This window comes from Hypomesus transpacificus, unplaced genomic scaffold, assembly GCF_021917145.1.
Source record: "Hypomesus transpacificus isolate Combined female unplaced genomic scaffold, fHypTra1 scaffold_31, whole genome shotgun sequence".
Taxonomy (NCBI): Eukaryota; Metazoa; Chordata; class Actinopteri; order Osmeriformes; family Osmeridae; genus Hypomesus; species Hypomesus transpacificus.
Genome location: NW_025813837.1, coordinates 2,989,786 through 3,012,810, shown reverse-complemented (window position 1 = coordinate 3,012,810; position 23,025 = coordinate 2,989,786). Strand labels below are relative to the sequence as shown.

Below are 23,025 nucleotides of genomic sequence, written 5' to 3'. Positions count from 1 at the left end.
GTGGGTGCAACAGGATATTCAGTTTGAGCCCTGGCCTGTGTTTCAGTCCCCTAACCCCCAAGGACAGGGGAGCGACCTCGGTGTCTACGCCTGCAGGGGGTGGCCAGGGAGGGATCTGGCTGGGTGGCCAGGCCTGATGGAGAGCCTAATGTGTTCAACACATTTACACCGGCTCCTAAACTGACACATACATTGTTTGGCGCCCGTTTGTTTGTTGTGCTCCATGCTTCTGCCTGACCTCCTTCCAGGAATGGGGTTTTCGCAGGGACACCAGCCCAGTCTCTGTTTGCAATAACATGAATCTGGGATGACAAACACATCTACTGTCTCCTGGATTCCCCCTGCTCATGTCCACTACCCCCATCCACTGCCCTCAATGCTTTCCTTTTTATAATCAGGGAGACCAGTGCCTGCCCCATATCCTCCATTTCATCTCGATCACTTGTTGCTTTCATGTAAAACATCAGTTTAGTTTTGTAGCTTAATGTGGTTCCGCTTCATCTCCTTCCCCAGGTCCTACTGAGTGTAGCTCTGAATCAACAGTCACCATACAAGAGACCACAGTACACCTTTGTAAAGCTTCTTTCCTGTTTAATGTTTTTCTGATGCCTATCTTAATTGTCAAAGCCCAAACTCTGTTTATCAAGCGTGCAGTATCATCCCCTCTGTCATCCCCAGCATCATCCAAGCTGTGTGATTAGCATCGCTCATGTCATGTGGACACTATTCTGTCTCACTTGGAAACCCCTATGCCAAACGATATATCACCAAAGGTAACAGATATTTTGGTTGCTTATGTAGCTACTCTTCTTGACTGGGCCTAGACCAGATGTTGGCTTGTTAGAATCTGACCCTTCAACCCAGGAAGTCGTTTATCTTCCACCGTGGATAATCCAAGAAACTGTTGTTTTGTTTGTACCATGTCAAGATGCCTGACTGAACTATCAATCATTGTTTTGTTTTCCATTCAGGACTGTAGCCATTTTCTTGATTGAAATGAAAGTGTAAAGCGAAGAAAACTTTGTGTGGGCATATTGAAAACCATTATCGATGTAGATATACTGAAAAGGATAAGGATGGGTAAGTCTTGTACCTTTTATTGTTGCTACAACAGTGCTATGTGGTGGACGTGGTTAGGATGAAAGTTCTGATTGCTGTTGCAGTGAAACCCTTAAGAAAGCATTTTTTAGATGTTGTTTATAGTGATGCAGAATGAATAAGGGGACAAGGGGAGTCAGGTGGAACAAGGGGAGTCAGGTGGCTGAGCGGTTAGGGAATTGGGCTAGTAATCCAAAGGTTGCTGGTTCCATTTACGGACAAATTACGTTGTGTCCTACCCTACTTGCCTCGGGGGAATGTCCCTGTACTTACTGTGAGTCGCTCTGGATAAGAGCGGCTAAAATGTAACAAAAAACTAAAAAAAGAATAAGAAGGCTCTTCTACCTGTGTATCAGGATTCCTTGAGTGTCAGGGGGCTTAGGGTTTGACACATGACACCAGCTCCTCCGGAGCCAGATGAAGGGCTATCCTTCTCTCGTCTTTCATCACCTCTCAACAGCCGCATAGCATCCTGACTCACCCATGCACAGCCATGTTATGACCTAATCTTCCAGCAGAGGGAGCTCTAAGGGTACCTATGCCTTGGAGAGCAATGGACTTGTTTAAATAGAAAAATCATAATAATATGATATACATGTTTTGATGTTTTAAATATCAACAGTTTTTTATTGTATTCAGATCCAACAAAAAGGCTATGTTAATCGCATTAAATTGACTGATTTAAAATATCTGTATATAGGCCTATACAGTACATTTGATGACAATTCAAATAAATGGAAAAAAAAGATTTTAAATTATAGCATTTGAATATATGACATTTCTGTCTGGATGAAAAAGAAAATGTGAATTAACTTAAACAGCTAAAGGCCCAAAGAAAGGAATGAGGACCTCAGAGCAGAGAAAATAATTCTACTCCAAACATAATTCAAGACCCAATCAGGGTTATCTGATTTTGTAATATTTGTTGGCACCTTTTCAGCATTGCTCATCGCGGGACGCAGGCTCTTGTTATCTGCTTCTTACTCTGATGTCAGGTGTATGAGCTCAGTCCCTTGGAAAGACTGTTGAATTCATCCCTATTCATGATGTCTCCTCTAACTCTTAACAGCGCGCCTTGTTGCAGTTCTTTCTTAAACACAGACACAGACACACACACCTTATCTGTTCATCTCGAGAGGCCCTGGTCTCCACTCTGTCTACTGCTGAAATCTACTCACAGCCCCTTCTGGCCTTATCTCCGGTGTGATGGACTTCACTATCTCTAGCCCGGAGGCAAATAGGGAATCCACATTCAAAGTCACGAAGAACCGCTAACAGGGAGCTCATTAGTCGAGTTTGAAAAGGAAATACATAGCCTTACATCACTGTAAATTTGTATATTTATCTTTATTTTATAAAATGACATTAAAGGTAAAAACATTCATCTAAATACCCGGTCCTGCATTAATAGGTACATTTTTGCAACTGGAAAGTCAAATTAATAGCCTATATTCACGAATAGGCCCTAATTGGGCTATCAAGTCAACGCAATTGGTGGTAGGCACCTATCAATGGCAGACAGTTTAGATTGGAACGTTTCCCTATTTGATTGAAAGCTAAGAGGTAAAGAGTCGCTGTGTCTACGCATTTGTTTACCTACCCAAGGCCCATGACAGGACAAGCTCTCAGGCCTTATCGGGAGTGGCATTGTTCACCGGCTTTGTCAATGGAACAGGAATGACCTATTGGTTTGATAACATTAAGATTGTGGAACCTCGTTTAGCTGTGACTATTTTCGTCATTACAGACATGTAGCCCAATGAACGGGTTGTATTGCATACAATACAAGTCCTCACGTTCACATTTTGTGCGGAAATTAGTCCAACAGCTTTTGCCTATCATCACTAAACTGCAATCCTCACTTTGGCTAATTCGTAAATAAATATATAGCCTAATCAAATATCCAATAACCAAAGTGTAGACAAATAATTTGCTCTAAAATTGGATATTTGAGTTCTCGCTATAACATTTCTACATGGAACCTAGCGTCCTGAAAATCGGTTAAAAAAATGAATTTACTTTTTTTAACGAGGGTTTTTTTTATTGTCTATGGGGCCAATACGAGGAATGTATAAGAAAAATGTATTCGTTGAACAAGGACCAAAAGAGGTAGAAACATTTTCGTTTTTGCCACTCACCGAAATTAGGCCTGTGTCCTTTTTGACGCATAATGTACAGCCTAATACTTACTACAACAATAATGATAATAAAAATTATAACGTTTTGGGGGATATCATACTGCCTTAATAATAACAAAATTATGTTCAATAATTGCCCCAATCATTAGCCCGCTGGTGTTGACATTTTAAGTTAATCACATCAAACATGTTTGGGTCTATTTTAAGTTATTTTTAACTGAAGCTGGTTCGTTGAAGCCAAAAAGAGGTTAAAGGGCTGTAACCAAAAATAGGCTAACATGTAGGAGTACAAATTCGTTGAGAAATTTAAAATAAATAATTGCCTAAATAGTGGACAATAAAAATCACTAACGAAATAACTATAATTCTGTACATATTACGATTCATAGCCTTCACTGATCTATTTCCTGTAGGCTATATACAAAATATGTAGGCTAATAAAAAAATTCCGTCCAAATGAATCTGACAATTCGGGGTTTACTCTGAACCACTGATCTAGCAAAATAAATCACATTGCTGGAGAGAAAGAATAACTTACAAGATTCCATTTCGTTCCTCACCACGCTCTAACCCCTGACAAAGTCTGAAAGTGTGCCGCCTGCCAGGGTCCTCCGTCGGCACGTCCCACTGTATCAACATCTGTTAAAGCGCTGTTCATTTGCGTTGCATTTATAGATGATACACAGGGAACAGATGGCATACAGTGATAGTTACAGCTATACGAGTTTTTTCCATATACAAGGTAAGGATTGTAGGAGCCAATTGTCATTTTGTATGGTGAAGAAGACCCACCCATGCAAGGCTTGCCATCTCGGACCAACACGGGCACCGCCACCCGCCTTGGTGGCGGCGGGTAACTTGCCATTTCCAAAGATTTGTCTTGTCTTTGTCTCTTGCACTTGTACCTTCTGTTTTGAAACCATATTTTGACCTGAGTGGAAGTTAGCTTCAGAATGTTGGCAAGATGATCGCGCTCGGGCGCAGAGAGGTACCTCTGCTGTTTGAAGCGCCTCTCCAATTCAAACACCTGTGTCTGAGTGAACAGCACTCGGGGCTTTCTGCGCAATCTTGATTTTGCCGTTCCTATTTTCTCAATTTGTTCGTCACAGCCGAGCGATTCGTCAAGACTGCACATAGACCTACCTGTAAAGACAAAAAGTATCCTATTCTTAATTGACAGTACATCCTTGATCATATGGCTAGCAGAGCCACATTACACTATAAGAAAGCCTATCCCACCAAACGGAGTTGCATCAAATAGGCCTAATTGCATAGGCGTATAGGCAAAAAAATTATTCTGAAATTTGATTATATTATTGATTTATTAATGCTTTATTTAATTTAATTGTCGGCTGTTTGAGATGTATGGAATGGAATTACAACTAAACAATATCAACATTCAAAGTATATATTCTGGATTATTTGGTTTTCAATGTAACCTACTAAAGATCGAAAGTGTAGACTAACTGAAAATGAATTTTCCAAAAAAGAAAATGTTCATTCATTAATAAATAGATAGATATATGCCTACATGTTCATTTCTTTAATATATTTAAGTGCTCAAACCATCCCATTTCATGACTGCTGAATTCCCCAGCAGTTATAACATATTTATTAAAAACGTGCCTACCTGGGTCCTCATTCACCTCATCTTCTGTTGAAATGAAACTGCCCCTCAGGATGTCAACGTCCGAATCACAGATGCCTTTCACCTGCTCCCCAGAGACGCACAAGCTCTCCTGGCTGTCGAAAAAGTCCAGCCTGCACAGCGCATTGTTGACCTGCTGCAGATACGCTGAGTCCTGGTCTGGCATCATAAATCCTTGTTGGCTCAGAACATGGTAGGAGTTCTGATGATCCAGTTTTAAGATATCCTTAACAGAGAAAGGCGTTGAAGTCACTGGACTGGGAAACATCGCTCGATGATTTATTTGCAGAGCTGCAACTGCTATAAGGCCTGAATGTTATTTCAGAGCAGGTGTAGTCTCCGTAAGGATGGTCCTCAAAACGATTTGTTATAAGAAGCAGGTTATTCTGAAGACAGCTCTCCACTCAAGTTTGCGACCAAGACACATTGCTGCTTTCATGTAAACTCTCCAATGAAATATAGCCAATGGCCGGGCGCGTGATGGAAAAACAGCTCAGTCACTAACCACTCCTTTTTACTCGTCTTACAGACACTGACACGAGACGGACCACACACTTTTCTCAGATTATAAATAGGGAGGAATCCCTTTTATATTTTGTTCCAGATATGTTATTTTTGTTTTAATTTGAATGTTGATAATTGATTAATTTAACATCTGGATCATAAGAGAAACACTTTTTTTGTGAGAAGTCAAGATGGATACGTATAAAGACCTGTACGCGGCTTCAATTGTATTTAAACATATTAATGACCAGTGTCTCATTGATGGCACATATGCCAAATCACTTCACCCATGCCCTATGCTGGAACCGCTTGGTTGAAACAACATTGGCACCACCATTGCACCAAATTAGTGTGCAGGTCCTCGCGGTTGAATGACCTTTGGCGTCTCGGTGGATGTCGGACGAGTTTACACCGATGCTGACTTCCAAAGACCTATTAGTGTGCTTAGACCACAACAAACAGTAACATTACACCTTATGTTGTGGAAGTGGAGAGGCTACGGCGCCAGTCTGCAATGCTTGGCTGATGCCCAGACGCGCCGGAAGAGATATAGGCCCTACCTTCAGCAGGAACGATTCTGAAACACACTAATGAGCTCGGAGCCAAAAGAATACCAATGTTTTTCATTTAGATGCAAACTAATCATTTACGATTCGTTTTCATATACATTTTAGAGTGTTTTAAAAATAGCCATATCCAACATTGAAAATAGTAGTCTATAGGTATGCAGGCCACACGTTTTAGACCATGATGAAACGCAGTGCAAGTTTAATTTCTATTTCTTTCAGACTAGATTGACTATTGAATGAAAAAATCCCTTTTTATTTTGGGGTAATAAACGTTTAAAATCACATATCGTTTTCAACAACTTTGATAAATAATTGTTCTCAAACGATTTTGATATCTAATTTAATCACTTATCACTTTAGTCTTCTTAGTATTTTTTTCTAGATGGACAAATCAGCCACCGATGTCGATCTGTTCTATTTATTGGATATGTTTTTCATAATAATTTACTGGAAATAGCCTACGGTTTGTGGGAAATATATATTCACCACAATGCGGCATGAGTATTATTTCGGGGTGGAATTCCATATGATGTATGAAATAATTATTTTTTTCACTCTCAAGTAGCGATGTATAATGATGTCTCTCTTTGTAAGGACAAATATGTGACATTGCTTTGTATTGTAAAAAAAACACATGAAATAGCAATTAAAGAGAGGCACCTGACATGATCAGGATAACAAGCTCAAACTTCAAAAGCTTCTTTACAACATTTCACAGCAACAGGCAGGCATTAATTTCAGGGAAAATTGATAGGGAGGTTTTGAGGAGAGACAGAAGCTTACCTAGGGGATTTTAGGGTGTTCGGATTGATGGCTAAATTACACTACGTCAGTGTTCTCTGAATGCTTGGAGGTTCCTTAGAGGCCAGGACACTGCACGTTTCAGCAAAGCCTCCAGAGAGCAAAACAGCCCCTCTAATTCAACCATTTGTCCCCCTGCTGTAACGTAAGAAGCCAGTTAAGTGCCGTTTACCACAAACTACCCTAATTCATCATACTGTAAAAAGGAGGATGATAGCAGCTGAAAGAAGAGCTGGCCTCATCTTGCTTTGAATTAAGTTGAGCCCCATCTCTTTTGACCAATTTGTCACCAAGGATCTTCATTAAAATGTTACGTGAGATTCCCCTTCATGAAAGTGGGACATTTGTGTCGAAGAGCCCCACTTCATGGCCTCTCTAATCCCATCCAGTAGAGCAAATATATATTCACGGTTTCAAATGACAAACATGACTAAAATGCTGAATATTATAAACCGTGAATAAAGTCTTGCTCATTTGAGAAGACGACTAGATATTTTTGTGTCTATGACAGACTACCCTCCTAATTTAGCCTGCCTGCTGACAGCAATGTTTTCAATTCAGTCTTTTAGGGGACCATGCACAATTACAGTTGAACCTGTTTGAATCCAGCTGCATCCCTGTTCAAGTTGATCAAAAAGTTGATTTTGGTGAGTTGTCTGTGTAGGATTCACATTAGGCAGGGGGGAGGGCGACAGACGGATCCTTGTCAAGTAAAAAGGCTGTCGTCTGTGTTGCTCCTGGGCAGAAGACGCATGAAGAGACGCCCACACGTCTTCAAGTGCTGTCAGTCAGCCGGAATCTCTCCATACAGTCAACACAGCTCTGGCTGCGCCTGCAGCTGGAGAGTTTAACATAAAATAAGATGTCTATTTTCTGCATTTAACGGTTTAGTCACCGATGTATGCGTTCAGATGTAGAGAGATTCACCTTTTCTGTCACCACTAGATGTCTCTCCTAGACTGGAAATATGTAATGTAAATAACAGCTTTTATAATCTAAGAGATAAAACGAATTTTAATAATTGCAATTCAAGAAAAAAAAGGGTAAGACATCTTTGTTATCAATTATTCTAAAATATAATACGGAAGTCTGGAACAATCGTTAGGGAAGTACAATCAATCGCTTAAAAATGACATGTGCATGTCACACTATTTTGTGATCTCATAGCAATGCTCTTTCTGCAGGATCTCATCACAGTGCATTGTTGGTTACATGTTACATGGCAATGATGTTGCTGTGTGATGGTGTTACTGGGGATGATGGCAACGTGCTTTGACAATTAAACATCACCCTCTGGTGGTGAAGATGGTCGGTTCACTTGTGTTTCCACCCAGCTGGCAAGTTGGCAGAATTGTGAAGAAGGCTTTGAGGGTGCTTTCAGTGCAAAAAGCCTGTGAGTGCGACATGTTCTGTAATATTGTAGAGTGCTCAAATCTATGTAATTCAACAGCTCAATCATGAGTCAGGATGTGAGAATAGCATTATGTAGCATTTTTTGATGTTCGACATGGAAAAATGGACTCCACAACTGACACACACTTTGTACAGTTCCTCTCCTCCCTATCTACTGTATCTTTAGTCAGATTTGGTTTCTCATCTTCAGTTACTTTCTGACAGAAATGAAAGGATTGTGGGAAGACTGCTGGATGGGTTGGAGTAAATCAAATCCCCTCTGCGCTCAGTCACTCTCTGTTTCACTGCACAAATGATTTGTCATGCTGCCGAATAGTGCACCACAAATTTCTTGGGAAAGAGGAAGACAAATGAATTTGTAAAAAATATGAATATGTAACCAGTCTGAAATACAGGACCCACTTAGCACACTTATGAGAGCACATTTGACTATCCCATTGGATAATTGGTAGAGGAAGGCAGCTTATTTGATGGATGTGGACACTACAGTTGAGAGTTCAAACATGAGCTGGATATGTGATTGTACTATGAAACTGGATTCACAGCCGACGTGTGTTTGTGTGTCAATGTCTCTTTAAATCACGAGTACTAGAGTGTTTCTGTGCAGCACTGTGGCATCACCTATCCCCAAGACTGGAGAGCCGGAGATGAGAAAACCCTCCAGGACTTTCTTTCTTAATTGGCATGAAATTATATCTCCCTCCGCCCGAGATATCAGCGCTTCCACCAGCGTAACTCTCTCTCTTTCCCCCGGGCTCCCCGCTGAAACAGGCGCTCTGCAGTTTCGGCTCATTTGTGCTCAGATTTCAGAAAAGTTCATCTTCACAGGGATGCCCTTCGTTCTCACTTCGTAGGTCCTGCTCGATTTGTCACACCCTGCATGGGCGTGGAGGAAACTAATTGGTTAATGTAATATACTTCGGTATCTTCTATCACAATCAGAGCAGAGATTTTCTCTGTTCTTGTAGGGTTGTTTTCTATTCAGTGGAGTCTGTAGCTTCAGACCAAAAGATTATTGTGCCATAGTTGTTTTTTGGAACCACGACCATGCAATAAGAGAGGTGCAGTACATGCACTTACCGGCTTGACATGATGTGTTAAAAAGAAGAGGAGGGGCATGAGAAAATGAGAGCAGTCAATCAAGTTGATACCATATGCCAGATATGATATTTTATTTCTTGTCAGCAAAAGACACTGAGTTGATACATTTGTATCTTTCATAGGTTTTCCGAACAGAGAAAAGCCCATACACATATACAGTACGGGTGTATAAGAAGATGGGTATGTTTAAAGTGCAAGTGATTCACAAGGATCGATCATGCGTATCAGAGCTATACTGTGTCTGGAAACATCAGCCTCAGATTCCTAAGTTGCTTGATTGCATTTGAGTTTGAGAGCAAAGTAACCACACAGGGTTCATTAGCATCGAAATACTCCTCGTGATCGGAGAAGCGTATATTCTGGCAGAGTACTGAAACATACATACACACACACGTATATATTCATATTTCAAGTCTTAAGAGGAAAGAGTACCTTGGAGTTCCAGAGTTCAGGGAGCCTATTTGCCCCTCTGTTATATAAGTCTGGGGTGTGACAGGAAACCTTAGTTGCTGATGTCACAGATTTTGCCATGAGTACATTTATGCATTTAGCATGAGTACATTTAACCACTACTGTCCCATCTCCCTAGAGCACCACAATGCGGACATCTAACTAACATTCAACTGAATCGAACTGAACGACCTAAATTTAAAAACTGATTTATCTTTTCAAAAGCTTTGTCTCAAGATTTCATACAACCCAACAGTGCTGACTCACACAGTCCTGATCTCCACTGCTGAACCTTCTGGGTGAGGGCATATCTGCAATACACCAGACATTCATAATAAGGTACATTCTTTGAAGTTACCCAGACCTTGGATTTGAAACCAAAAAAAAAAATGCCCTTGGTAAATCAATCACTGATGACATTATTCAGAAACAAAAGCAAAAAAAATACAGGGACACTGGATGATAGAGTAAAAAAAAATACAGTATTAGATCGATTTGTGGAAACATAATGTATATCTCTGACATTGGTAGATACTGGAAATAGATTACATTGTAGAATTAGGTGGGGACATACAGTATGTTGGGTGGACAGTCTCATATAAGGAAATAAGCTTGTTTAGCAGCAAATATTTGGTTCTGGATTCACTCAGGGTCAACACAGACATAGGAACAGTACATACACCGGTAATAGCCCCAGCTCTTTAGAATGCAAAAATATTTCAACTAATAATATCTGACTATTGGGTAAATAAAATACATGTTTACGTTTAACAAGTGCTGAATGTTTCAATGCCCTTTTATAGAGGTCATAAGATGCAAAGTGCATATTTAACTTGATATACTACAGTGTGAATACAGTCCTTGGATATCTGAGTTATTTGTTTTAAACTTTTCTCTTTTCCCCTCTGCACCACGTTACTACAAAGAGCAAGGTTTTATCATATTCACAGGAAAAAAGAAAATTCAAAATGAAACCACAACAAAATTAGACAACAGCAACAAAACAAGCGAAAGAACAGGAAATTTAGGTTGTATGTCCAGCAGACAACACTGTTGCTATGGGGATAAACAGGCTACTGCCCGATTCAAATGGCAACATCTGACACTAGATGCAACAAAGGGGCAAGGTTCTATTTAACTGTGAATCGTCTTTGTGAAATATTATTGCATAGTTTATGAATTCTGAACGCTGTTTATCATTTCGTATCGAAAAACCAATGCATGTCTTTGCACTAAATTCTCTGATCCTTTCCGTAATGTTGGCCTCTGAAAGCTCCTCCTCAGCCCAAATATAAACGATGTGCAAATACACACTTCCAAAGTCTAGCTCATCCTCTTTTCAATGAAGCACTTACGGACTATTTCATAAGAATAAACCATAAAAGATGACTGGATTTTTGAACGTGTTGTATGTTACACTGAGGATGCGCTCAACTAATTTCCTCGTTAGATTTTCTTCTAATAAAAGACAAACTGTCCTAACTGTGTGTTGCTGTGTTCTCATCTAACGCTCTTAAAGAAGATCACTTGGGGTTAATGACCAGGTTGTTCCCCTATGGCCAGCACAGGGTCTTGACACAGGTCCTATTCAATCAGCAGAGAGGATCGCATAGAGGAGTGACAATTCATCTATTTGATATTAAACCCCTATTCAAACATAGGAGCCATTATCAAAATGGACTTATTTTAAAACTGTATATCTGCAAACTAACTAAAACTATGACAACATCACAAAATACATTTTTAAATAATATGTAGTAGGAAAATAAATATCAATATTATACCAGCAAGACTTATTAAATAGTCAATCTCAACACTGGAAGTCAGTGTGTATATTCATCCCCTCCATGTCAGTTTTGCCCAGGAGAATGTAGTTCAACAGTCCGAGAAGGTAACTTCTCTTGTCAGCCTGTATCCTGCTCATAAATGTAGACCACACCATTGTTTCAAATGAGAATAACGTGACTACCATACATCGTCTCAGGCACAGGCCTAGCTCAACTCCTTACTCATCTCTGAGGGGGACTGCTGTCCACTTACAGATTTGGCATAGTCCTAGAAATGTTGATAAATAGTTTTTTTGTATTGGATGAGGCCAATTGGAACCCAGGACACATGAGGGCCTGAGAACTCAGCACACGCTCCAGACTTGGTGCGTGTGTGTGTTGGCGTCAATGCTAGTTTCAAGTTCCTTCTGAGGATCTCACTATGGCTGTCTCAGATAAATATATACACATAAAATAATCTGGTGTGTCCAGACCATAAATTTGAGACACACATTTCAACATCACATGCTCACTATAGCTGGTCTCATCATACAGAACGTAATAAAATATCTGATCACATCTAACAGTAATTATTCAATGGTCACAATACATTTTCTATAGAGAAACTGAATTGATGAACTCATATTCTATTTATGGATGGATGTCTGTATCCTGCAAGTTCTTTTCCTCAAACTGGGGACCACTTGTGCTGTAGAGATCCTGTCAGGCAGGTTTGTGCTGGGGATTATGGATGTGTTGGTCTCAAACAATGCTTGTAAAGTGTTAATATTGGACCATATTCAATAAAAGTCTACGGTTTAAGAGATAGTTTAGGTGAGGGGTGGGAGGAGATAATATAACTATATATCCAACAACAATAAAAAAAAGAAATCTGAACAAATATTCTTGTTGGATACTCTCTAGAAGTGCATAATATTCTGTCATTTGATAATGGAATGGAACACCCTGGAGAATAGACCCCCCCTTTTCTGTTTTAAGGGTTTTGGAGGAGGGTGTTTGTGAGCGTCAGATGGGACAGTTAGGAGCTGTCACCAGCAGGGCGCTTCTTGCCAAAGTGACTGGCAGAGTCTCTGTTCCGTAGATTAGGCTGGATCTTGTACATGGACCAGCGCCAGTTTCCGGCGGGTTCCGCCCCAGGCGAAGCGGCGGCGGCGGCAGCAGCTGAGGGGGCCTCCCCCTCAGCTGAGGGGCAGGGCTTGCTCTGTAGCAGCTGGAACAGCATGGTCATCTCCGGGCCCAGTCTGGACACCATGCTTTCTCGCACCAGGTCCACCGTCTCCTCGTCACAGTCCATCAGGCTCTGCAGGAGCTTCCCATAGAACCTGCAGGAGGAGGTGTGATGTGTATCATGTATGGAGGAGGTGTGAAGTGTATCATGTGTGTAGGACAACATTGCGTAGCATTTCTGACACATCAGTAAAAGCTAACCAACAACCCTGACACAAATTCTCTTTAACATTGTTCATACACAGACTGTACTTTTATATTCATCGTATATATTACATTTAGACATTTAGCAACCAATATGTGTAAGTCGCTCTTATCCAGAGCGACTTACTGTAAGTACAGGGACATTCCCCCAAGGCAAGTAGGGTGAAGTGCCTTGCCCAAGGACACAACGTAATTCGGCACGGCTGGGAATCGAACTGGCAACCTTCATATCACTAGCCCGATTCCCTAACCGCTCAGCCACATGACTCACTATATTGTATACATGCTGTATACTCAAAGTGTTACTAAGGATAGGCGTGCTCTGCTTCCAAAATAAATAAAAGGTGATTTCGGGTGCGAGTGAAAAAAGACTAGTAACTTGAAGTAGAAAATAACGCACTCACAAGCTTGCTCGTTGCTTCTTTTGACCAGTTTATTAAAATGACAGACTCATTTCGGCCTATACATCCCATACACTGACGATGGCTTAGGCCGAAACGCGTCTGTCATCTTAATAAACTGGTCAAAAGAAGCAACGAGTAAGTTTGTGAGTGCGGTTTTTTCTCCTTAAAGTATACTCAAAGCGCCCATCCACTTCCACTGTATAGTTAGTCTTGGGGGCTTACCTGTTTGGGAAGTGACTGGGGATCTGTGCCACTTCTCCTATAGCATCAGGATTAGCCCTGGCCACAGTGCAGATGTCCAGCTTGCTGTAACAATCCTCCTGCACCTCGGAGATCATCCTCTGGAAGGTGGAGCATCGCCGTATTGAGGGGAACAATCTGGAGGTGATGCCGTTTGCGATGCACTTAAGGCTCTCCTTCACGAAGGCTTTACCCTGCAAGACAAGCCCAGCGTTGCATCAGGCTCACTGTATTCCAATCAGGTGATTTTGAATAGGTTTCACATTTTGAAAATGGCTCCCTCACGACATCGTACAGGGTTTTACGCAATACCACGGAGCTGAGCGTGATTTGCATTTGTTCAACTTTTGGAACGATAATCCTCTGATTCAGCTTTAGGTTTCCTGAAATGTTGTGGAGAAGGGTGAATTAGGTCAAACCTGAGTATCGAACTTAGCAGCGCTGTAGAGGAAGGACTTGCAGATGTCGTGCATGCCATCTGTGTCGCACGTGGAGTTCTCCAGACAGGCAAAAGTCCCACAGCCTACCTGGAGGGCACTGTTCAAGCAGCGGGCCACGTCTGCTGTAAACACACAGAATCCACCATCAAGAAGTGTGTGCGTGTGTATGGAAGTGACAGGGTGTGTGTGTGTATGTGTGTGTGTATGTGACTGTCTGAGAGCTGCCATGTCTTGCTAATTTGATATTCCTTCACGTCATTTAAACGAGTGACAACGTGACTAGTTCCTAGACACCTTAAACTTTTACAGACCCCTGATACTATTTAGGATAATTTCTCTTTTTCTCCTGGCAATGAATTTTACGAATATTCCAGTGTTTTGGTTCTGGAAAAAGGCTAACGATCAACAGCACCAAAAATACCCTATTCTCTCTGGGGAGTATTTTGAGGGTTCACACACACACACACGCACACAAGCACACGCACACACACACACAATGGTACTGTGTGAAGGGTGCCAATTTAGTATCAGGTTCTGCTGACTGCGACTTTTGGCATCAGATCTTTGTTTTCTATTACATGACAAGACAACAGCATGACGCTCCATTGGCAGGCGTGCACAATCACCTCTGACTCTAAGCAGATCTACACACTTCACACACACTCTCACACACTCACACACACACTTTGGCTCTAGGCCCATTCCTTATAAATAGACTTAATGTTTAACTATAGTATGTCGCAGAGACTTCATCTCAACAGCAAGTGGGTATTCTTCGGCAGCTGTGGAAGACTCTTAACAGAAAAGCTTTTTAACCAGAAAGATGTAATGCTTCTAATTTAGTGAATATGTTATACTGTAGCATTAGATTCTTGAAACTGCTGACTTATAATGCTACACAGAAAGGCAAAATGTGATACAGTACATCAGTGTATAACAAGCTTTTTAGGACTCAGTCTTGCTGGCAGAGATGCTTACATAAAACGTGCAGTGTACCCATGGTGCTGCTGTAGATATATCAATGATAATACCATACTTGGCCCAAGACCAGTAGTTTAATGTGTTCACCGGAGTAGCTTTCACTTTTGCAAGCCAAGTTCACCAAATTGTGTCTCACAGCCAAGTATGATGTTGAAAATTCGGATTGATTTACAGTATCCTTTTACATCCTGCCGTGCACTAAGTTGGCATGGTAAAATATCTTCTAAAGAAACAGGTTGCAGAGTAACATTTGCATTGCATTGTCCTCACACCTGTAATTCTTCAAATTTTTCAACCTAAAGAATATTGCATATTAACATTTAGGCCAGGTAATACTCTCGATATCTGATGGAAGAATTTGTCCAATCATTGACAACGTTCTCCAAATATTCAAACAATGTGTGACAGCTTAAAGTATTTAAACACAATTGCATTACCTCTCACTAATAGTCCTATATGACATTCCTCGCGTGCAGGTGTTGAAGAATAAGCTTGCGCTCATCTGTTGCCGGCGAAACGCCGGTAAACCTCGGTGAGGCTTTTATGTTTAGGCTATTCAATTATTCTCCCTATCAAAGCGTTTACTTGAAAAAAAATCGTTGCTTATATGGGCTTATGGCAAACATTAGTCCTTAGAGTGAGCAATGTACAAGGTAAGACCAGCACGTTCAGAGATAGGAATGCAGCATGCACTCTGACAGATGTAGTGAAAGGGTAACTGTTACTTACAGGGGCTATTTGCAGAAAAGCGTGCTCTTCTTGGTGAATATGACTCGTTTTGATCCAGTTCATATGCAGATGCTGTTAGCACCATCACAAGAAGAAGTCCAGTCCTTAGATGCATCGCTTCTGTATCACAGCCGATCCAGAAAAATATTAAGAAGAGCGTTTCTTTAAACTAATAGTTAAAATATATCTAATGACGTACGACACCGGGGTCTCAACATGTAATGATTCTACTTCAGATAGGCAGAAGACTTGTCAATGCGGCTAAGCCTCAATATTGGACCACACAGCTCACTGAGTTCTTTTGACGTGTGTGACAGATAGAGCTACGGTCGGCACGGGTTTATATGCGACTGCTGAAGATTACGAGTCTCTCTTTCAGCCCAATCAAATTACAGCATTCCCTGCCATGCTCGGAGTCTCTGGTGCCCAGGGTCCTGCCTTCATTTGCCTATTTCAATTAATTAAATGGCACGTGTCAATTGAAAAGTTTTTGTCTACTCAAGGCAAGCGCGTCAAGGCTATTTCAGTCATCATTAGACTATTTGATGTAATAGTTTGGTGTTTCTGGCAACAATTTGGTTCCAAAAACAGAATGAACCTTTTATACCTGTATCTTTAACTGTTTAAACTGCAAGACGGGTCATTTGATTGTGTTTGCAATACTCAAATACAATTAAAAACTGTTCTAACATTAGCAATCTCAACAACAACAAAATCTGAAACATGAGTGTGACAGTTGACTATGGATAATGCTGTACGCTGACACATATAGGCCATTTGGGCATGGCGCTTAATTTCAGTTGAACAAACCTTTTTTGACCTGTTTTGTCCAGCCCCTGACTGCTCGAAACTCAGTTTACAGGTTTATAATGTTGATTAAGTAATCTGTGTATCTAACCAACCTCGTGCGTTTTAGTCAAATGTAGTAGGCTCTTTGGCGTACTTAAATGCCTTTAAAAAAACATCAACAGAAAATATTCAAATCATTTGTCTTTTATCGCATTGGCATTTTCCTGAACCATGGTCAATAAACTAGAATATGTTGCTTTAACTTACAGTACGACATGGAGATAAACTACGTTTCAATGACATTAAATACATTATATTTGGATAGCCATCTTTGCTGACGTGAACATCAGCCTCTCATGTAATTAGTCAAACGAGATTGCACGTGGTAGCGTGCAGCCACCGTAAATGACATGTCAAGGGAGTCCAATAAGTACGTGACATTCATCTATACATGTGTCATCATTAGGTGAGCCATCCTACAGTGATCAATACGGGTCATGTTGAACTACACGAACTAGGATTCCAGAGGTCTGTTAGATATCAGTTCACTCAATTTATGTTCAGCTGAGGGAAGAAAAAGTATTATCCTGACATGCTGTCTCCTAAATATGTGACAGTACTTTATGTATTGCCTGCTATATTGGAGCCAGATTCCTATTAGCTCAGCATTTTGACAAACTATTCGTTTTCTTTGTTGCAGTTTCAAAGAGAAACAAGGTTTTTAAAGGTACCTTGTTTTCTGTGTTTCGTGATTCAGATTCATAACATTGGTTGTATCCTGGGGTGCTGTTAGACAAACAATCATTTTGTCAAGTTCTCTCTTGAAAGTTTGTCTTATTTGGATAATACAGTAAAAAAAAATTGCAACCGTCTAATTTACACAAGATGTGCACCTTGATGGAAAATCTGTGGGCTGGATAGTGTTGTGATCACACAATATAGCACTTTGTTTTGTTATGATGGCATTTCAATAAACTATTCTCACAGTCACAACTCCTAAATGTGTTTATATCTGATGATGATTCCACTGTCTATCCATTTCTTCTTGAGCAATCTACTGTGATTTATGATTTTTCATAGTACACCATAACATGTAATTAGGTTGTAGTACATATTTAATCATCTATTTACTGACATTTGAGGAGTTGTCAGCCTTTCCATGTGGCTGTCAAATGTCGGTCAGGCCTCGTGAGTAGTCAAGCACAGACTCTGCCATTGGGAACGGGGCCATACCGCAAAACATATTTGAGAGGAGTATATCTGAGTCCTCAGCTTTAGAAATAATGAATCCCTTTGTCGTGGCTGGCACAAGTGTTTCCGCTCTTTTTCAGTGTAAAACGGATAGCATCCATGCGGTGTGAGAGGAGAGGGCATAGTTCAGACAGAGGGCATGTGCTACTCAGAGTGAATATGTCACCTGTTTCTGCATGGTGGTGTAGTTTTGCATCCGTTTGCATTGAGCTAGTTAAGCTGATTCCCTGATTAGAGGGCACTTTGCATCTAGTCCATCACAGGATGTCCCTGTCACTTCCCTTACAGGGCTGAAAATTACAAACATTTTAGGAGGAGTTTAGGAGGAGAAACCCCCTCCTTGAGTCACCACCTTACCGCGGTGGAGGGGTTTGCGTGTCCTAGTGATCCTGGAAGCTATGTTGTCGGGGGCTTCATGCCCCTGGTAGGGTCACCCAAGGCAAACAGGTTCCAGGTGAAAGACCAGACAAAGAGTGGCTCAAAAAACCAACCATGAAGAAATACAACAATGGTTCTCAGTTGCCCCTGCCCGGAAGCGGGTCACCGGGGCCCCCCCCTGGAGCCAGGCCCGGGGGTGGGGCTCGATGGCGAGCGCCTGGTGGCCGGGCCTTTTCCCATGGGGCCCGGTCGGGCACAGCCCGAAGAGACAACGTGGGACCCTCTTCCAGTGGGCTCACCATCCGCAGGAGGGGTCATGGGGGTCGGGTGCAGTGTGAGACGGGCGGCGGCCGAGGCCGGGGGCCTTGGCGGTCCGATCCTCGGCTGCAAAAGTTAGCTTTAGGGACGTGGAACGTCACCTCGCTGGCGGGAAAGGAGCCTGAGCTGGTGCGCGAGGTAGAGAGTTTCCGGCTAGATATAGTCGGCCTCGCCTCGACGCACAGCGTGGGCTCCGGAACCAGTCTCCTTGAGAGGGGCTGGACTCTCTTCCACTCTGGAGTTGCCCTTGGTGAGAGGCGTCGAGCTGGGGTGGGAATACTGGTTTCCCCTCGGTTCGGCGCCTGTACATTGGGGTTCACCCCGGTGGACGAGAGGGTAGCCTCCCTCCGCCTTCGGGTGGGGGGACGGGTCCTCACTGTCGTTTGTGCTTATGCACCAAACGGCAGCTCAGAGTACCCACCCTTTTTGGAGTCTCTGGGGGGGGTGCTGGAAAGCGCTCCTCCTGGGGATTCCCTCGTCCTCCTGGGGGACTTCAATGCTCATGTGGGCAATGACAGTGAGACCTGGAGGGGCGTGATTGGGAGGAACGGCCCCCCCGATCTGAACCCGAGTGGTGTTTTGTTGTTGGACTTCTGTGCTAGACACGGTTTGTCCATAACGAACACCATGTTCAAGCATAAGGGTGTCCATATGTGCACCTGGCACCAGGACACCCGAGGTCTCAGTTCGATGATCGACTTCGTAGTCGTGTCATCGGACTTGGGGCCGCATGTCTTGGACACTCGGGTGAGGAGAGGGGCGGAGCTGTCAACTGATCACCACCTGGTGGTGAGTTGGCTTCGATGGTGGGGGAGGACGCCGGTCAGGCCTGGCAGGCCCAAACGTAATGTGAGGGTCTGCTGGGAACGTCTGGCGGAACCCTCTGTCAGAAGGAGCTTCAACTCCCACCTCCGGGAGAGCTTCGATCATGTCTCGGGGGGGGCCGGGGACATTGAGTCCGAATGGGCCATGTTCCGGGCCTCCATTGTTGAAGCGGCTGACCGGAGCTGCGGCCGCAGGGCGGTCGGTGCATGTCGCGGCGGTAACCCTCGGACCCGGTGGTGGACTCCGGAGGTGAGGGATGCCGTCAAGCTGAAGAAGGAGGCCTATCGGACTTTATTGGCTGGTAGGACTCCAGAGGCAGCTGATGTGTACCGGCAGGCCAAGCGGAACGCGGCTTTGGCGGTCGCGGAGGCAAAAACCCGGGCATGGGAGGAGTTCGGCGAGGCCATGGAGAATGACTTCCGAACGGCTTCAAAAAGGTTCTGGACCACCATCCGGCGGCTCAGGAGGGGGAAGCAGTGCTCTGTCAACACTGTATACGGTGGGGATGGTGCGCTGCTGACCTCGACTGGGGACGTCCTGGATCGGTGGAAGGAATACTTCGAAGACCTCCTTAATTCCACCAACACGCTTTCCGACGTGGAGGCAGAGTCTGGGGACATCGGGGGGGGCCCTTCTATCTCTGGGGCTGAGGTCGCCGAGGTGGTTGAAAAGCTCCGCGGTGGCAGGGCCCCTGGGGTGGATGAGGTCCGCCCGGAGTTCCTTAAGGCTCTGGATGTTGTAGGGCTGTCTTGGTTGACACGACTCTGCAACATCGCGTGGACATCGGGGACAGTGCCTCTGGACTGGCAGACCGGGGTGGTGGTTCCCCTCTTTAAAAAGGGGGACCGGAGGGTGTGCTCCAACTTTAGGGGGATCACACTCCTCAGCCTCCCTGGGAAAGTCTATTCAGGGGTCCTGGAGAGGAGGGTCCGTCGGATTGTCGAACCTCGGATTCAGGAGGAGCAATGTGGTTTTCGTCCTGGCCGTGGAACAGTGGACCAGCTTTATACCCTCCGCGGAGTCCTGGAGGGTACATGGGAGTTCGCCCAACCAGTCTACACATGTTTTGTGGATTTGGAAAAGGCGTTCGACCGTGTCCCTCGGGGGCTCATGTGGGGGGTGCTCCGAGAGTACGGGGTACCGGATTTCCTGATCGGGGCTGTCCGGTCCCTGTACGACCGGTGCCAGAGTTTGGTCCGCATTGCCGGTAGTAAGTCGAACTTGTTTCCGGTGAGGGTTGGACTCCGCCAGGGCTGCCCTATGTCACCGATTCTGTTCATTACCTATATGGACAGAATTTCTAGGCGCAGCCAGGGTGTTGAGGGGGTCCGGTTTGGTGACCTCAGGATCGGGTCGCTGCTTTTTGCGGATGATGTGGTCCTGTTGGCTTCATCGGGCCGTGACCTTCAGCTCTCACTGGAGCGGTTCGCAACCGAATGTGAAGCGGCTGGGATGCGAATCAGCACCTCCAAATCTGAGGCCATGGTAATCGACCGGAAAAGGGTGGAGTGCCATCTCCGGGTCGGGGAGGAGATCCTGAACCAAGCGGAGGAGTTCAAGTATCTCGGGGTCTTGTTCACGAGTGAGGGAAGAATGGAGCGCGAGGTCGACAGGCGGATCGGTGCGGCGTCCGCAGTGATGCGGGCTCTGCATCGGTCCGTCGTGGTGAAGAAGGAGCTGAGTCGAAAGGCGAAGCTCTCTATTTACCAGTCGATCTACGTTCCTACCCTCACCTATGGTCACGAACTATGGGTAGTGACCGAAAGAACGAGATCGCGAATACAAGCGGCCGAAATGAGCTTTCTCCGTAGGGTGTCCGGGCTCTCCCTTAGAGATAGGGTGAGAAGCTCGGTCATCCGGGAGGGGCTCAGAGTAGAACCGCTGCTCCTCCGCGTCGAGAGGAGCCAGCTGAGGTGGCTCGGGCATCTGATTAGGATGCCTCCTGGACGCCTCCCTGGTGAGGTGTTCCGGGCACGTCCCACTGGGAAGAGGCCCCGGGGAAGACCCAGGACACGCTGGAGGGACTATGTCTCTCAGCTGGCCTGGGAACGCCTTGGGGTCCCCCAGGAAGAGCTGGCGGAAGTGGCCGGGGGGAGGGAAGTCTGGGCCTCCCTGCTTAGGTCGCTGCCCCCGCGACCCGATCCCCGGACAAGCGGCAGATGACGACGACGACGAAAGAAATTGGATTTAACAGCTGATTGAAATGGTTTTGCCTTTGAACGTTGCTTTATTGCGGAACTTGAAATGTGTAAATTTCTATGACATTTTTTATCCTTGTTTCCACAGCAATTGTGGGTTTTCTTCATTTTTTATGTGGTAATTAAACGTGGATGTGTCTGTCAGTTTGTATGTCATGCTATGTTTTCCCCCCAAAATTGTCATGCTAAGTGTCAATAATTTACCCCAATGTTATAGGATATGAACTGTACTGCCGTAGCAACACTGGCCGAGGGTATTGTAATTATGCCTCTGTCCACTAGAGGGACTTTGAGTAGGCGGTCTTCTCACACAGGTACGTTTTTTGGTTGGTCAAGGGATGCTGGATGAGGATATAGCTGCTAAAACAGGAAACTGACTGTAGACATAATAGATTGTATTGATAAACTTGCCAAAAGCTCATAGCGGTATGACATGTTTTAAGTGCTCCTTACTCAGCAGAATTTTAGTGCCTTTGAGTTCCAAAAGTCAACAATTTATTTTCTCCAGAAAAGTATCGCCAATATTTATCCTGATCATAAAGCTGCTTTGGCACTAGAGTCATAAAGTACTGCATTATTTTGTAGACAGCAAACTCCCGTCCAAGATGTTAAAGTTATTATCCTAATAACTACATAGAAACTGTACACATGAAGGTTTTCATGAGTTCATTTTGGCGCTGGCATTACTCAGGGTCCCTACACCCTCTCTCACGACAGTGATGCTGTTCATATTGACTCGATGAACTGATCACATTCAGGATGCTACTTTGTCTTCCACTGTAAACAAGTGTAATAGTTGGTTTATTTCAGACAAACAACTTAGTTTCATACAGTTTAGCTAACAAACAAAAGCATATTTACATCTGTCTGAAACAAGCACCTCTCTAGTAGTAATGCAGTTCTACCCGTGCTCAACACCAGCAAAGGATGAGTGAGGCTGACTTCAGTTTTAGAAGAACCAGAAGACTTTACATTTACATTCAGTCATTTAGCAGACGCTCTTATCCAGAGCGACTTACAGCAAGTACAGAGACATTCCCCCGAGGCAAGTAGGATGAAGTGCCTTGCCCAAGGACACAACGTCATATCGCACGGCCGGGAATCGAACCAGCAACCGTCTGATTACTAGACCAATTCCCTAACCGCTCAGCCACCTGACTCCCTGACTCCCTGACTTTGATTTAGAAGACGCACAATGCTGCGAATCCCTACCGTGTGTGCAGTGAGAGTGGACCTCCTCCATCCCCTCTGGTGAGACGCTGCCAGACTGACACACCCATCTCTGGTGCAGCAGGGTTTGTAAAACTGCGTTGGCAATTCTGAGAGGTGTGACCCTGCTGTAAGCTGCGGTGGCACACAGAGAAGGAGGCTAGCAGCTGGCAGCGGAAAGAGAGGAGAGAAGGGAGAAAGGAGTGGAGGGAGAAAGGAGAGGAGAAAAAGAGAGGTAAGAATGAGAAGAGAGAGGGGTCGATTGTAGAGATGGACAAAAAGGAGAGAGGAGAAGAGATGATGGAGAAGAGAGAGGGAGAGTA

At 43.9% G+C, this 23,025-nt stretch overlaps 2 protein-coding genes across 3 annotated transcripts; both read right to left on the bottom strand.

The window, feature by feature from the left end:
* Nucleotides 1-2,160: 2,160 nt before the first annotated feature.
* On the bottom strand, nt 2,161-5,152 carry nkx2.7 (NK2 transcription factor related 7). Its single transcript, XM_047015629.1, has 3 exons — nt 4,867-5,152; nt 3,959-4,379; nt 2,161-2,188 (listed from the first exon to the last, which is right to left on the bottom strand). Exons 1-3 carry the CDS (start codon nt 5,150-5,152, stop codon nt 2,161-2,163), a joined length of 735 nt encoding a protein of 244 aa, XP_046871585.1.
* Nucleotides 5,153-9,334: 4,182 nt separating this feature from the next.
* Nucleotides 9,335-16,035, bottom strand: stc1 (stanniocalcin 1). Of its 2 annotated transcripts, none has more exons than XM_047015825.1 (4): nt 15,735-16,035; nt 14,004-14,146; nt 13,567-13,778; nt 9,335-12,831 (listed from the first exon to the last, which is right to left on the bottom strand). In XM_047015825.1, exons 1-4 carry the CDS (start codon nt 15,847-15,849, stop codon nt 12,528-12,530), a joined length of 774 nt encoding a protein of 257 aa, XP_046871781.1. In that variant the 5' UTR covers nt 15,850-16,035; the 3' UTR covers nt 9,335-12,527. The 2 variants fall into 2 exon arrangements, with proteins under 2 accessions (XP_046871781.1, XP_046871782.1); XM_047015826.1 differs by having other exon boundaries at nt 14,004-14,143.
* Between the last annotated feature and the right edge of the window lie 6,990 nt (nt 16,036-23,025).

Bases quoted from the DNA above. Each gene is read 5' to 3' on its own strand.
- nkx2.7 (XM_047015629.1), bottom strand. From the start codon at position 5,152: ATGTTTCCCAGTCCAGTGACTTCAACGCCTTTCTCTGTTAAGGATATC. The intron at 4,380-4,866 runs GTAGGCACGTTT...TTGTCTTTACAG, and splicing joins TGAGGTGAATGAGGACCCAG to GTAGGTCTATGTGCAGTCTT. The intron at 2,189-3,958 runs GTATAGCTGTAA...TCTGTGTTTAAG, and splicing joins CTTGTATATGGAAAAAACTC to AAAGAACTGCAACAAGGCGC.
- stc1 (XM_047015825.1), bottom strand. From the start codon at position 15,849: ATGCATCTAAGGACTGGACTTCTTCTTGTGATGGTGCTAACAGCATCT. The intron at 13,779-14,003 runs GTTTGACCTAAT...CTTGTCTTGCAG, and splicing joins CTGCTAAGTTCGATACTCAG to GGTAAAGCCTTCGTGAAGGA. The intron at 12,832-13,566 runs GTAAGCCCCCAA...CTCCTCCTGCAG, and splicing joins CCCAGTCACTTCCCAAACAG to GTTCTATGGGAAGCTCCTGC.